Source organism: Leptosomus discolor, chromosome Z (genome assembly GCF_034619465.1).
Source record: "Leptosomus discolor isolate bLepDis1 chromosome Z, bLepDis1.hap2, whole genome shotgun sequence".
In the NCBI taxonomy this organism is placed as follows: domain Eukaryota; kingdom Metazoa; phylum Chordata; class Aves; order Leptosomiformes; family Leptosomidae; genus Leptosomus; species Leptosomus discolor.
This window is the reverse complement of record NC_141419.1, coordinates 83,204,260-83,220,623: the sequence shown is the minus strand read 5'-3', so window position 1 is coordinate 83,220,623 and position 16,364 is coordinate 83,204,260. Positions and strand designations below refer to the sequence as shown.

The window sequence follows — 16,364 nt, the reverse complement described above, 5'->3', positions numbered from 1 at the left end:
GAGGGATCATTTGGCTTGCATGTAGACTTTGGCAGGGGTTAAGAGCCTTCCTGGGACACGAGAACGCGTGTGCATTGCTATTCTTAGAGTGCACAGAGAGCTCTCTTCCACCCCAGGCACATCTATGTGCCCAGCTCCCCGTGCCCACCTCCTTCCTGGCCATGAGAAAGGAGAAGTGTGGGTGTACCCAAATGTCAGTCTTTTTGTAGCTTTGCTACTGCAGATTGGGAGTTTGGCCTGTCAGGAGTTGAGCAAACCCTTGGCGAGGAGCAAGGCTTGCTTTGCAACTAGAAATGCCATTCATCACAGCCTGTCTGTGGTTTGTTCCCAGCACTCTAAGAGTGACTGCAACTTCAAAACGTGTTGCATAGTTCACAGCCAATTAATATTCGCTTGAAATGCCTGTTAGGTAGCAAGAAAATATCCCTGTATCCCAAAAGCAGAGCAGGGCTGAGAGAGAGGTACCTAGGGTAGAAGGTGACCACAGTAATCCTTCACCTTTTGCAAATATGATGTGCCAACATCTTGAATTCCCAAAACCCCAGCCCTAAACCTGAGGGCCAAACTGCCATGTTTTCGATGTGGGTCAGACTCCCGGAGATCAGGAGGTGTGAGGAAAGTGCAGGATTTGGGCTTGATGGGCTCCTTGTCCTGACCCAAGTAGGACTGGGAAGAAGGGATGCTCTGCCCTGGCCAAGTTGTCTCTGTGAATCTCCAGCACTGGCAGCTCCTTGACGGTGGTTATTTTGACCTAGGACAGACTTACCACTGACCTGGACAAGAAAAGGTGATTTGCATCTAATTAGTTTGGGAAAAGGATGCTCTGCGTGTTGGCTGCTCCCCTTGGAAAGCACATGGTGCAAAGTCCAGCCAGCTGTGCTGGGGGGTGTCAGGAAAGATGTCAAGTGCAAAGCTCTACCAGCCCCTCTCTTCTCTTCCAGTAAAGCCGGACCCTCCAGAGAGTGTGGTGGCCAAACCTGTGCCCAATAACCCTCGGAGGCTGGAAGTGTCATGGCAAAATCCCTCATCCTGGCCCGACCCCGAGTCTTTCCCACTCAAGTTCTTCCTGCGGTATCGGCCCCTCATCCTGGACCAGTGGCAACATGTAAGTGATGCTGAGCTGTCTGGGATGGGAGGGAGTGGGGGGAAGGTCGTGGCTGGAAACAAGTTGCACTGGGAACAAGTGATCAGGGACCAAAAAAAATGTCTATTTACTGCCCAGGCAATCCAGATCCTTTTCCTCTCCTTCTCTGTCTCTCCTCCCTTCTCTCTTCCTCTCCATCTTTCTTTTAACTCACATTCTGCCTACAAATGGCTCTGCAGGCTCTCCCCGCTCCGCATTTTCTTCCACTGCCTCTATCTACTTTCCATACATATGTTCTATATAAAACCTGCCAACGAGATGTAAAAGGCATTTAAAGTATAAATGTCACCACATTTAAATGCGCCTCTGCCACATTTAGATTTTGAACTGAAGATAAAATACCGCTCGCCGTAACTCAGAGCACAGTCACAGAGCGATTGCCGTGATGTTATCGTATTTCTTACTTTTATTTCTTGTTTCTTTAAAAAAAAAATAGTCAGTGAAATCCTTGGCAACCCAGAGGACAGATTTCATTTGTTAGCTGCAGGAAGATAACAAACGAGCTGGTTTTTTTTTTTCCCCTCTGTGTGCTGCTTGCATGCTCAGCTTGTGGACGAAAGCAATCTGCCGCTCGAGGAGAGGTGCTGCTACACTGGCATGGCTCATCCAGCATCCCCTCTGTGCCGAGCTGGGCCAGTTGAAAGCCAATTAGGTGCTTTGCTTGATAAAGTATTTTTCCCAAAACAGAAGACAAATGGGAGGCAGCACCCACTCCCTGGGGAGCTCACCACCTGCATCACAGAGCCAAGCAGGTTTTTCTGCCGGCAAGATCTTCTTGAGGAGACAAACAGCTGAGAGAGGGGATGAGAGGCTTTGCTCATGTCTCTGCAAGATGTCGGTGTCTCGGCGACTTTTTTTGTTCTGCTTTGGTTGGGTTTTTTGACGAGGCAGCGCTGCAGGTCGTGTTTCAGATTGAAGCGTCTGCTGATGGCTTTGAACTGCTCACTGCAGGGGGGTTGGACTAGATGACCTTTAAAGGTCCCTTCCAACCCAAACTATTCTATGATTCTATGAAAATCAGAGAAGAGTTGGGAGAGGGGTTTTCTGCTTGTTTCTTTGCCCTTCACTTCCCTCTTGGGAGCAGAAGAACATCCACAGAGCATCCCGAGGGGTAAGAAAGCAGAGGTGGGGTTTGGGGATTAGTTTGCTCTGGATTTTTTTTTTTCACTTGGGGGAGGAGTGCTCAAATTGTAAAAGCTGGGAAAAAAGGGGAAGAATTAATGGGAAATACCAAAAACAACATCATTTTTTTTCAAGGTGTGAAACTGTTGTGGAAAAAGCTGATCTTCTCACCCTGCTGTGGCCTGATCCAGCCAAGCACCCTGCAAATACAAGGGTTTGCACCCAAAAATGGTGGGAGAGCCAGTGAGCTTCCTCCCACCTCAACACCTTCAGGGTGACCAGTCCCTGTATCACTGGGTATTAGGTATCATATTTGCAGGGTCAAGCCGTGCCAGTCCTCTAACCGCAGGGCCTCTGAGGGGATGGTGTAGCCTCTCCATCAGTGCTCTTGGGCAGGCAGAGATGGTGGAAAATGCACGGTGGTGTTGATGACACTGGCAGCAGGGCCACCGTGGTTGGAAAAGGCAGTTCTAGGGCAGCAGAAATTTCATTTCTCCTATTTAAAGGTACCCTGAGCTGTGGAGCGAGCTTGAGGTACCAGCCCTCGTGGGGGGTACAAGGAGGGCTGTCAAGGGCTCATCTCCCAGCATCCCGAGAGGGCACAGCAGTCCTAGGTACTGCTTTTAATCAATGTCCCCTTGCAAGAGATATGTTCCCCATCACTGGCTGATGGAGAAGTGTGTTTGGGAAATAATTTGTTCGGTGAGCAAGTGCAAGCATTCAGTGAGAGAGGTACCAGCCTTGTTTTCTGACTCTCTGCCCCGCTGGCTGGGTAATGAAAAATCTGATTTGTGGATGATTTGAGGAAAACTGCCACTATTCATCAGATGAATTATTTGCAAAGCCTAATTCAATCAGCTCCCAAACGCCAGGGGATGGCAGCACTGCAGCAGCCAGAGATGCTCAGACCCCAGACCCCTTGGCACTCTCAGCCCACTTAGCCCAGGCAGGCAGCTTGCAAATGCAGGGATTTGCACCCAAAAATGAACCCCACTGATGCCAGCTCTGCTTTGCTTGACCTATTGCTTGTTGGCATCCGGGGAGGTGTACCCATTCGCCCAAATCCAGACAGGAAAGGAAGGGACGTGGTTTGACAGGGCCAAGCCTAGCTCAGCCATCCAGCTCGTCTTACAGTGCTGGTGTTGGGTCTCTCCTTGAAGGGACCAGTGCCAGTGGTCACGTGTGCCACGCATGCATGGGTGTGACTTGATTCTTGCTGACGTGAAGGTCTCTTGCCACAAGCTGCCCCCCATCTTGGCTCTTGCTGTCCCCACTGGCTGCCAGCACGGAAAAGCCGTTGCACACAACAGGCTTGCTAACAACGGGGCAGCTTGGGAGCCTGGCGAGGAACGGAGAATTCTCCACCAGCAGCCAGGAGAAGCTGGGTGACCTCATGCTCTGGCACATCCCTGTGTGCCTAAGGTCCCCACGCTGACACTGCCTTCTCATGGCAACCCACCCATGCACCGGCTGTGGGTTTTAAGCATCTCCTGCCACCCCCTTGGCAGCCCTGTGGGAAACCCAGCATCCCTGTGGGAAACCCAGCATCCCTGTGGGAGCAAACCCATAAGGGAGCACTGGAGACTGCCCAGAGCTGGAAATATCCATTCAGGCCCCACTCACACGTGGTATTTCTTGGCAGAAGAAGTAGGTCTCCTTTCTCCCCTCTGCCTCCCGTTATCTTTACAGGGTCTGATTTATGCACAGCACCTCAGCAGGCAGGACCGAATGAGCACTAATAGGATCAGATGGATGTCAAGCTGTCGAATACCGTAGGGCCTGATTCAATCAGCGTCTGCTTTCTCCCAGGCTCTTCCTTTCAGGATTTTAATAATGCCAGGGCTTGGCACCAGAAGATGAAGCCGTCCGTGGTGGAAGTGGTGGATCTTATTGAGACTACCGCTGCACGAGCTAGCCATAAATGCAGTTTCCCCCGCAGAGAGAGACGGGCAATGCTTGGCCCAAGCATCCCTCCCCTACAAGCAGTATCTGGGTCTGGGACACCCTCCTCCACTTCCCACCACTTTGCAAAGATGGGTTTGAGCCCCAGTGTGCTGTTTGCCCTCCCTTTCCCCTGCTCAGCTGTGCCTTTCCACTCAGGCCACTTAGCAGATCCTGTGTCGCTATTTGCTCCGGGAATTATGAGGATGTGCTCTAGGAATTATTATCATGGAGAGATGATGATGGTGAGTTTCCACGTGAGCGTGCAGCAGGGCGTGTGCTGGATGCTCTGTGCACCATCGTGCCATCTCACAGCAGCTCCCTCAAACCTGGGCACAGGCATTCCCCGACTGTTCGGGATGCAGCTGTGTCACATCACGTCACGTCAGGTGGCCACCAACTCCCCTCCGCCTCACCAGCACCGAGCTTGCTCTGAAACTCAAGCAACTTTAAAGTCATGCTCCTCCCTTTCTGGAAGAGGGGCTGGCAGTTTCTCTGCTGCCAGAAGAGAGATGGGATATTTGTAGCCTAAACAGGTTTTTTATTCTCTCCTTTTGGCAGAATCTCCCCTTCTGTCTCCTAAATATAAAACATTAAATGTTTAGGGTATCCTTTATTTTTCTCCCGCTTTTAAGTTGGTAATTCAAGCCAGATTAGTGTGGTTTCCTCTTCTGTTTTATAGCCCCATCCTGGCCCCAAGTGAGCTCTCCTAATGCTCTCAGATGTTCCTCTAATGGCTTACCTAGGCTGGAACTGGATACCCTTTCCTAATGGATTGCTAATAGCCTGTTTCTGGTTTTACAGGCTCCTTCAGTTAACTCACAACAGCAGCGATCGCCACGCTCACACATGCGATCCCCCTGCGAGTACGTCTGCATGCTCACCCCAGATGCAGGCGGGTGGCCAGGGACTGTCCCGAGCATCTTTGGGGAGCCCAGGGCAGGTCTTGCATCCAATTTTCTCCCACCTCATCACATTTGCTGGAGCCAGATCTCCCCTTTTCCCAGTTTTTGGAGGGAGATCTCATGCACTGAACACCGAGCAGCTCAGTGCAGGTACTGGGAACACGGCAAGGCTCAGAAGGTATTTTTTAGGCAGCGTCAGAGCTGGCGGCCAGGCTGAGGGAGGAGGATTTCCTCCGAGGGGTTGCCAGCAATTCGCAGATGCCGTCATGAAGTCTAATTGAACCCATTGGCCACGCTGACAACATGAAATGTTAACAAACCATGAGGCGGGCTGCACCTCAGATCTTGAGATTTGCAGTAAAAGGTCATGAGATATTTAAAGCTAATAATGTGGTTGGGTTCTGTCCTTCCTTTTGTGTTTTGGAAGCATCAGAGCCACATCCATGAGTGTTTGCAAAGGCTGGAAACGCCCTTCTTTGGAAAAGCAAGCAGAGGCGCTCCCACTATCCCAGGTTTTTAGGAGCTGGGGCCACAGAGACACTGATGCAGCCATCTGTGACAGCTCTACTGCTGAGCAGATCTGGGCAAATGATGGGAATTTGGGGGCAGGAATGGACAATTTGTGGGTATTGGCAAATATTTAGTGGTTGGGTTCATTGGTATGAGGAGGGCACGGTACTCTGTGCTGGCCACCATCACTCATGTGTTGGGGGTGGCTGCCAGAGTGGGCTCAGGCTCATCTTCCAAAGCAAAGCAACATTTTTTGGTCGAATAGATGAATCTCACAGGCTGTCTCTGGAAGTTCCTACCTTGGGGTAGCCTGAAATAACCTGAAAGTGTGTGCTAATGCATATCCTGCCTGTGACAGGCAAGGAGAAGGGATGGAGCTGGGGAAGGCAATTAGTGCCACTGCCTGCTGCAGCTGCGTCCCCGCCGGAGCAGCAGCAATGTCACTTTGCAGCGGGCGCGCTTCTTTGCGCCCATTTGCATCCCCCCGTGCCTCTGCCGCTTTGCCTGTGCTCCCGCTCTTTGCAAGGAGCCTTGGCAGGGAGGTCACCCTGAGTGAGGTGGGTTACAGCTTCACGCCTGGTAGCTTTTATTGCATCAATTCTCTCCCTTCCCCTCCTGGCTGCAAAGTCAGTGATTAAAAAAGAAGGGGGGGCGGGGGGAGAGAATTAATAGGTGGGAGCAAAATGTTGAGGCTGTAACAGTGTCGCTTGCAGCTCAGCATGGGACAGGCAGGGCTGGAGCAGAGGGTGCCTCTGAAGAGGATGGAAGTGGGAAATGCTCAGAAATCACCTTTTCCACGCCCATTCCTCCCAGCTCCAGGGATGGAGCCAGGCTCAGGACCCTTAGTTGGCACTGTCTGGGTGCTCTCAGCCCCCTTGGGAACTACTAGTGACCTATAAATACTGAGCACCTGTCAGGATCGGGTCTCCAAAGGCAGCCGTAAAGGTGCCACTGTGCAGCACTCGTGCACGCACCTATGTACCTGTGCTCACCTGCATGCTTACACAGCTACATGCAGGTAGGGTGGTGCTGGCAAACTTAGCTTTCCCTGCCTGTGTGCAGACCATGCCAGGCAGGTACCCGTGCCCTGCAATGCCTACACACAAGCTGCATCCATCTGCTTTCATCCCCAGCCCACTGCATCAGCGTAGTAAATGCGTCTGTGGGTAGCAGATGCCAGCACCGGGCAGGGTTAGAGTTGCTGCTGAGTGCCTTGAGCATCCCTGATACCACCCTCCCCACAGCCACAAGCAAAAGCAATCTCTGCCAGTTGTCACTTGGCAGGAGGGGAAAGCACATCCGGAGAAAGAGTCCCATTATTAACGAGCTTACAGCTCCACTTTCAAAGATGCTCTTTATTTTAAGCCAGAAGGGAGCCGTTCAGCCGCATCTGGTGTGACACAACCCAAGCTGCAGAGGAGCCCTGCGATAACTCTTCCTCCCAGACCGGCAGCAGGGCTTAGCCATGTGCAGCAGAGGCACAGCAGCCTTTTTGGGGCTGTGGTGCGGTGTGACAGCAGGGACCGCAACTTAGACCCCTCTGGGCTCCTCCCCTACCTGGCTGGCAGAGGATAAGGGGGAGTCATTCACTTTCATGTGCCTTCTAGTTATTCCAGAGTCTGGGCAGAAAGTTTTGTCTGGGGTTAGCCCAACTGATTGCTGCGGCGCTGCAGAAGTAGGAGGTATTTGGTGTCTCGTTTATTAGTAATGAATGTCAGACGTATTTGCTCTCCAGACGTGGCTTTGAAATGGAAAAAGCAAAACATTTCTTTTCCACTTGATGACACCTTTTCACAGGCTGCAGTGGCTGTTTGCTATGACCTTCCTGCTCTTCCCAGCGGTGGGCGGTTTGCTTGGGGGTTAGTCCTGCTTTTCATTTAGCCTGTTCCCCAGGGCAGGTGGGAGCCTCCTGGGATCTCCTGCAATCGCAGGGACTGAAGGCACCTGAAACAGCAGCTACTTGTGCAGCATGAGTCCCTGCAAAACTCATTGCAGCCAGGTGACAGGATCTGGCCACTTGTTGTGGGGAGAAGAGGCTGTGAAATCGAGCCCACTGAGGTGCCCTGTCCCCCTCCCAGTTCCCATTTCCCCCATTACCCAGGATAACCCAGGGAGCATCCAGAGGTGGGGACGGCGAGGACACAAGATGCATGGCAGACCCAGGCTGTGCTTTTACAAGGGGTTTCCTTCTGTGTTCCTCGACTCACTGTGGGTGGCATAGGCTGTGTGAGCAGATTAGTTTCACTCTACAATAGCTGGGGTGCTCCTTTTATTTCGGGGAAGGCAGGCTCATCCACACTCAATACCTGGGGTAGGTGTGTGGTCTCTGTTCTGTCATGTACAGAGGTGGTGCAGCCCTGCTGTGGGACTGAGGGGTGCTAGCCCCCCCATCCCCACATGGCCAGGTTCCCAGCAGCAGAGCACCCCCTTCCCATTCCGGGAGCCAGCAAACACATTTTCATGTGGGATGCAGAGAAGGAGGCATCTGATCCTACTCCACCTCCTTCCGACACACACCAACCTCCAGCCCAGCTGCCAGGGCAGGGAAGTTTGGGGTTTTCTTCCCCCCTTATCCCCTTCCAAAGGCCATCTGGTCTTCAGACCTGCCTGTGCATCACCCTGTTTGCAAGTAATTGCTACCTGGTCACACTGGACCAGGAGCAGAGCCCAAGTGGGAATGGAGCACAGTGACATTTTTTACTGCTGGGGCAACCTGGCAGGGTGGGCTAGGGGTATGGTGGGGGGCAGGGGTGGGGTGGGGGAACCCAGGAGGTGAGGAATGGCTTCCTTAACTCCTGCTGTGCTGAGCACTGCAAGGCAGTGCCACCAGTCTGTGGGCAGGGACTGGGAAAAGGGCACACTGGGATGTCCCCTATTGGGGAGCATGGTGTAGATGGCTCATGTGGATATCCCCAAACCTCCAGCACATGTGCAGGGGGGACCAGCATGGACAGGGGTAATCCGAGCACTGGGAAGTCCTTCGCCCTACCTGCCCCTGGGTGTCTGACCCCATCCCATCAATGTGACAGACGACTCGGGCTAACCCTTGTGCTTGGGGCTGTGTGTGGGCACTGGTCATGCCTTGGCAGCCACATTATCTTTCCAAGCAGGCTGATGGGGGGAATGTGGCTATGGTAGGGAATGGGATCCCAGCCCACACTGTCCTCAGCAAGTTGTCGGCTGAATTACTGGGTTCAAGGGCTGTTTTTCATTTCTCTCTCTCATCCTCTCTCTCTGGTTTTTTGTGGGATTTTTGTTGTTGGGTTTGTTTTTTTTTTGCAATGCTAATAGCTTTGCATTGCACTGGCTACTGATCCCTCATTAATCTGGGCAGCACTTCACAGCCAGCCAGAGTAACTTTTGGCAGGTGCACAAAGGCAGGCAGAGACATGCAGACCCCCCTGGCCAAAAAAATTACCATGCACAGCCTTCCTCCAACTTTTGTCTCTGTGTGGCGAGGACGCGGATTAAGGAATTTCTCCCTCTGCCTTTGATGCTGTGTGTCCATTTGTCCCCCTACGACCTCCGCAGTGTCCCCCCCCTCCGGCTCTCCCGGTCTGTGTCCAGTTGGACCCAGTCCTCATGTGCTTTCCCATCTGCTGCTGAGCTTCTGTGCTAAGGCATGGGCACCCACCCAGGGACTTTCTCACCCACCACGGCAAATGTTGGATGTGTCCCCCAGCTGCCCAGCTCAGAAGTGCTGCATGCAGATGTCGTATGTGTAGGGAGAGATGGATGCTGTCAACTATGCCTTCTCTTTTTGTCTGCTGTCTAAAGAGAAGCTTAGGGCAGCATCCTCCCAGGTCCTACAAGGAAGGTCCCATCTGCAAACACTCAGCTGCAAGCTGGCTGCGGCTGGGGAGAGGCAAGAATCACTCCTAAGGGACGGGAGGGCTCTTTGGGCTGGGGAAAATGCTCTGGATGGAGCAGCAGCCTGGCCAGGCCAGTGGGACCTCAGCAGAGCTGGCCTGCCTGCAGCCTACTTGCTGTGGGTCTCAGGGAGGAGCTAGGGGGATTCAGAGGATGCTGAAAGACCTAGAGACACCCACAGACAAGATGGATAACACCAGCATCTTTCTGAGCCCTGTGCTCTTTCCTTCCTTCCAAGGCACCCCTGGCCCAGCACAGGCCAAGCCAGAAAAAACAGGCTTGCAGGGGGTCACCAGCTCACTCAGAGAGGTTTAATTTAATTTAATTGTCATTAGGAATTAATTGAGCTTGATCACCTTGGCATTGCCATCCAAATTGGTGGGTGCCACCAAACAGCTCTGGGCTGATCCCATCCAGGTGGGTCGCCGCTGTGTGGCGTGCACGGTGTTGCATGTACATCCCATCCCGCTGTGCCCACAAGCAGCGTGCCTGTGAGTATTGACCAGAGCTGGTGGCAGAGGAATGAATCCCAGGATCTGGGTGGTAGGGACAGCCTCGCTGTTCCATGAGGCTGTGGGGAGATGCCCTGCCAAGCACGGCGCTTTGCATGGGCCAGGTGATTCACAGCATGGTGGGTCTTCTGTCCTGCCTAACCATCCCTGGGTGCCTGGGCCGTGAAGGTATGTCCCTTTGAGAAGAGGGTGCAGAAGTTGTCTCCTCAGCTCTTCTGGGTGCAGTGGTGGGTCCCAAGAGCCCGTCGCCTCTGAGAACCCTGACCCAACTCAGGTTTTGGTCCTGGGCTGAGGAGGGCTGGTGGTTGGTGGGATGGGTCTCAGCCAAGAGCTCTGTCTTTCAGGACGGACTGGAATCCTCCTTATCTTCTTTTCTCCATCCTCCCTTCTGCTCAGACCTCACAGGATTTCAGTTTTCACCTGTCCCATAAGTGAAATGGTCCGAAACTCTTTTGCTGCAGGATGGGCTGTGCCCAGCCCCAGGATGGGAGCAGCCACCCCCCTGGTATAGACCGTGCTGGGGACCTATGAGCTACTAAACAGGACTGCTCTAAGCCTGACCCCATTATCTGGACAAGAGGCACCACCTGTGACCCCAGGGCTGGCTACTCAGGGAGACCCTGCGCGGAGCCCCACTGGGGTCACTAAGCTCATCTGCTCCCCATGCCAGGCTCTCTCCAGCTACGCTCTGACCTCAGACACCCTTGGTGGGCACCCCAAGTAGCTGTCCCCATGCTAACAGGTCAGACCCGATGGTGAGACTGATGGCATGGTGGGAAGGTGTCCCCTGGATGGTAGGGATGGACTTGGGCACCTGTTGTCCCAGTGCTTTGGCTAATAGTGGTTTAGGCTTGGCACAAGCCCTGTAGTGAAACCACCAGCATCCCCTGTTTGCATCCTACCGGTGCCGTGCAAGGAGAACCAGGGCTCAGCCTTGCCCCATCCATCCCCAAAACCTGCAGCAGTGAGATGGATGTACGCCTTTCTCCGTGCTGCCCCCCTGCCAAGGTTTGGTAGCAGCATCGCACCTCATGGGCAGCAGGAGGCCCTTTGCTTCTTGATGGCTGGGGGGGTTACTGGCCAGCCCTGCTTCCAGATGTGCTCCAGATGTTGGGCCTCTGTAGGCTCAGGCTGGGCAGCATGAGCAGCTGGGAGCACAGAGCCCAAGGGCCCTGCTGTGTGGGGCAGCGGTCTGGATGCAGCCCTGGGAGAGGAAATAGGGAAGGAACGGCTCTCACCTGGAGCAAGAAAGCAAAAGTGCCACCCTCCCTGGTAGGGATCCCCCAGAGCAGCTGCAAAAGCCAGGGCAGGGTGCAGTTTGCATGCCAAAGGTATTAAATCTGTGCTGGGATGTTGCATGTGCTGTACTGAGGGGACTGGAAAAGGGCTGGGTCTTTCTCAGGGTGGGTTCCTGCTTTTCAGGTACCCCTGAAAGCAGCAGGGTGATGAGATTAACCATGCCGGCTGCTGGCTGGGCCACCACACACATCCCTGGTGTGCACGCTATCCCTGCATGTGTAAAGCTGCAGTGCCAGGGCAGTCTTGTCTCGCAGGTGCACTGGCCTAGGTATCCACAGGCACCCCAACAGTGCAGCTTTTCTCTCTTCGGGCTTCAGAATGTGATCAAGGACCAGGCAGAAGTTTTCAGCTCCATCTTGCTCCTGTTGTTGAACCGAGTTCTTAATGAAACTCAGCTGTTGATGCTCCCTGGGGCAGTGGTATCCTGTGCCTGACCTTCTCCTGGGTGGCTGGGGAGATGTGGAGGACCCCATGAAGGCTGCGCCGTGAAGTTGCCGCTTCCATTGATGTGCTGCTTGTTCTGCTTGAGCATGAGCCCCTGGCTGGTCACTAGCACTTGCAGGTCGGCTGCATCAGACCTGCACCATCCCTCATCCCCCCACCATCTTTATTATCAACATGTGCCTGGAGAGAATGTGGTTTGTGTCACTCAGGGCATGGGGGAAGGAGAAGAGGTGCCCAGTGTCCCCCCTGATGCCATACACAGGCAGCAGCATGTTGGTCCCCAGCCTCAGAGACTGGGTGGAAGGTGATCTCCCACACAGCCTCTGCAGGATGCTCCTGCCCTGATCCCCTCTGTGCCCTCAGGACCCTGAGGCCAATCCTGGCTCCATCCCTGGAAGGTCACTTGGGTGCTGAGCCCTGCTCTTCTGTCAGCCAGGCATGTTTGCTCACTGGTGGCTGTGTGATGGGGCTGCATTTCTGCTGAGCACCAGCATCCCCCTGTCGTAAGCCAAGCTCCAAGTGGATCAGAGATCCCCGGAAGGTGTGGACACAGTCTGGGGTTAAACCATTGCACCAGCAGCCGCATCCCCAGGAGGATGGCCGGACCTCCCACGGCCCAGGCAGTAGTGATGACAAGACAGAGGGAGTTTTTCTAGGAAAGACACAGCTTGATCCTTGTCCACGGACCCAGCCAGAGGAATGCAAGCCAAGCTGGTGGGATGCCAGCAGGCACAGGAGCAGGGTGGCCTGATGTGTGCTGGTGGGTGAAGCCTCCACCAGCAGTGATGCCCAGAAAGTGTGTGCGCCCACCCCATCCACTGCCCTGGATGTCGGGCTCTCAGCAGCACTAACATGTCCGAGCGGAGCCTGCCCGCACATCTGCTAGTTTCTGGTGACCTCTAGAGGAAGCTGCGCCGCGCTTCTGCACTGCGAGTTTGGGAGCGGGACTGGGTCTCACCAGACTTTTGGCTTAGCTGGAGCTGGAGCATTCTGCCCCTGCATCCCTGTCCTGGGCTGATGCTTCTGCCCCAAACCCCGTAGCCCTTCCCAAAGTGCTGCAAAAGTCTCGTTATCATCCTCTAGCTGAGCTAAATGCGCTGATCATCTTACACCTCCCGGTGCCGGGGGTTCCTCTGACCACCCTCCCCTCCCTGCCACTGCCCTCAGGTTGAGCTGTCAGACGGGACATCGCACACCATCACGGACGCCTATGCTGGCAAGGAGTACATCATCCAGGTGGCAGCCAAAGACAATGACATCGGCACATGGAGTGACTGGAGCGTGGCCGTCCATGCCACCCCCTGGACGGAGGAGCCCAAGCATCTCACCACGGAGGCCCAGGTCACAGGTGAGAGCCCCCCCTCCCAGTACAAACAGGCTGTGCCCACAGCAGGGGGGAACCCAGGAATCCTGCATGAGGGTCACCCCTCTCTGGCTCCATGCAAGTTTCATCCCCAGCCAAGGAGATCCCCCCCAGCACCTGGGGGTAGGGTGGGGGTGGGGGTGTGCAGGGGGGCTGCAGCCCTTCACCCTACACTTTGCCCCCCACCCATGCCCCTGGCAGCAGCTGCAACCATAGCTCAAGGAGTGCTGATGGCTCACCTGGCTCCAGCATCATCCTCACCAGGATGCTTGGGGTGTGACAAGGAAGCTGGGGTTTTATTAGTATTAGTGTTAGTATTAGTGTTAGTCACTGGAGTGCTGCCTCCCTCCAGCCCTTCCACTCCAGTCCTACCCTTTCCAAACCTCTGACCCCGCACAATGGCTCGGAGCGATGCCAATTTAAAATAAAAGCCACAAAGTTAACAAGGCTCTGTTTCTAGGAAAGAGCTGGGACTGTGTCCAAATGGGCGTTATCAGCCCTCCGTTTCCCAGAAAGGCTGTAGCAGACCCTGTGCAGGTTCCCCTGGCTGGCACCAGCAGCAGAGCGGGGGGAAGCACTGGTGTGCAGGCAGGCAGTGACCAGGCTTCCAGTCGGGGCCGCACGTGTGAGCTGGCCAGGTGTGCCTGTGGGAAGGGGGGTTGTGCTCAGAGCCCCCACCCTCCAAGATCTAGCCCAGCTGTGCATGCAAGCTGTGCGCTGCCGGAGCCATGCACGAACCTCTGTAGGCCCTGGTGATGCTCCCTGCAGGGGGCTGTGGTAGGTGCAAGTCCCACCGCTGGCAAGTGGAGGTGCCTCCTACATGGAGACAACCCCCTTGCAGAAGCAGCACCCGGTAGAGCACTTGGCAGTTCAGGCAGCAGCAGGGATTTGCAGCTTCTCATCCCCAGGGAGATAAACCCCTGCAAGGAGCATAGGCGCACCTTGCAGCAGTGCTGGTGTCAGGGTTTTGGGTCTATACACACCTGCATTGTGCTAAATGCAAACACCACTTCCAAGAGCACCTGCCTGCTCCCTGTGCAGGTGCACGCGTGTCTCTCGCGCGCGTGGCCCTCGCGCACTTGTCCGTGTGCGTGGCAGCTGGCTGCAGCGGTGCAGGGCTGATGTGGAACACCCCAGCTCCGGGGCTGAGCCTCACCGTGACACCTCAATGGCATCTGAAAGAGGCTGAGACAGACCCCTTGTGGCCCCCAGCATCCCCCCCCCCCCCCCCCCCGCCCCCAGATTGTCTGGCCAGCAGCACTGTGGGACCCTCTGGACATGACCAAAGCAGACCCAGCCTGAATGCCCATCCAAGCCCTCCCTGCAATCCTGTAGCCCTCTGCAGGGACAGGCAACCCCCCTGGTCCTGTACAGAGGAGGACAAGACCTGTGAGCCAGCCCAGCAGCGGTGGCCATGTCTGGGACATTCCCTGGGCAGGGGATGCTCTCTGCTGAGCACTTGCAGCCATGTCATCATGACTTCTTAGCCAAAACTCCAACAGAGCTGATGCACAGAGCAGCCCAGCTAGGCAGGACGTGGCTGGCATGGATGCCCAGCTCTGCCTGGTGGTGCAAGTATTTCCAAGTAGTGAGTCCAGTTGTCAAGGCAGGGAAAGTGTCGTGGACCACACCATCCCCTGGCTCATCATCTCAGCCCCCCAGCTCAGCCCTGGTGTGGCATGGCAGTGAGAGGGGCAGTTTGGGGACAGGACAGTGCTATGTCCCCACCAGCGGGGAAGCGGGGCTGCCCCTACAGGATGCATCCCATTCCCTCACAATCCACTCTCCCTCCCTGCAGAGACAACAAGCGCTAGCACCTCCTCTTTCATGCCACCCCCCACTACCAAGATCTGCGACAAGGGGGCTGTGGTGGGCAGTGGGGCCGTGGCAGTGTGTTGGACAGCTGGACTGGTCTTGGCTGCCTATGGCGTCCTCTTTATTTAGTGAGTATCTCCCAAACCGGGGATATTAGAGATGGGATGTGGGTGCTGGGAGGGGACAGGGGTGTGGGGACCCTAGGGGCTCTAGCGTGGTTGGGAAGGGGATGCTCCAACCAGGCTGTGGGTGAAGGGCCCTGAGAAGGGCTTGTCATTGGGATTTTCTTGCATTTTTTTTTGGAAATGCATCAAACGTGGCTACTTTTCCAGATTGGATGTTCTGATGGAGATCTCAGAAATGGCTTTTCAAACCTTTTCCATAAAGCCTGCAAAGGTGTTGGTCTTTGACGCCTCATTTTCAGCAGCCCTCCCCGCTCCCCACTGGTGATTTTTTTAAGAGGCAAAGAAACCACCTGAAAATCTAAGGCCTTTGTGCAGTGACAGAAGAAAAATTGTGCAAGATAGAAAATTCAAAGATGCGTCTCTAAAAAGTCCTTGGTTTGGCTTAGAATGGAGCTAGCATCCTGGAGAGCCCCAAAATGCCCCATTCCTCTCCGTGACAGGACTGCTGTCTCATGGGTGTCCCCCTCATGCCCTTTCATTGTACCCATGCTGCCCGAAGACTGGGGGATCTAGGGGATAAAGGACATGCCACCCATCCTTTGGTGCCCAAGGAGAAGCCATTGCAAGGCAGCTCCTGTGGGTGTGGGGTCCTTTGCTCCCCTCCAGCTGTGTCATCTCCACGTGTGACATGGGCAATGGGAGAGATGGCGGCACGCAGCCAAGGGTGGGTGGGCAGGGTCCAGCCCTGGGAGGAGGAGGTGGAGGTGATGGGTTTGGGCACCTCGTTTCTGGGAAGGGGTGAATTTCCCCATGGAAAAAGGCCAAATTCTGCTCAGTGTGTCCCCTCGGTTGCTGGGCACAGCTGAGCTGAGAGCAGGACCAGTGACCCCTCTCCTCCCCACTCGCAGATCCCCATCTGTCCGTCCATCGCAGCCCAGCGCAGACGCCTTCCCACCGCCCACCGCCGCCACCGCCCCCTGCCCCGCCACCCCCCTCCCGGATTGAGTCTCTTATCTCTTCGATTTTGCACACGTTGAGGACGTATCACGCTTCTCACCATCGCTTCGGAGGAGGACAGAGCTGCCGCTGTCCCCTGGGGAGCCACGAAATCCTCTCCCAGCCTGGAGCGAGGAGATGCACTTGTCCCCCCCCATCCCCGTCCCCGTTTCCCCAGCAAGGCGAAGCGAGCCTGGGCACCGCACCGCAGCTGAGGACCCCACTCATACAGCTAACCCCCCCACGCCAAAGACGTGCCCGCCGCCCCGTCACCCAACCGGGTGACAAGGAGCATGACGGCGCACCGAGAAAAGGGGA

General features: G+C 55.1%; 1 protein-coding gene across 1 annotated transcript in view; it reads left to right on the top strand.

Moving 5' to 3' along the window:
• CNTFR (ciliary neurotrophic factor receptor) overlaps positions 1–15,054 on the top strand; it is a 208,174-nt gene extending 193,120 nt beyond the window's left edge. Inside the window, exons 7-9 of the mRNA XM_086480218.1 lie at positions 942–1,105; positions 12,915–13,095; positions 14,909–15,054. Coding sequence (XP_086336344.1) covers positions 942–1,105; positions 12,915–13,095; positions 14,909–15,054 — 491 coding nt within the window. The remainder of the gene's footprint in view (positions 1–941; positions 1,106–12,914; positions 13,096–14,908) is intronic.
• The last annotated feature ends 1,310 nt before the right edge of the window (positions 15,055–16,364 follow it).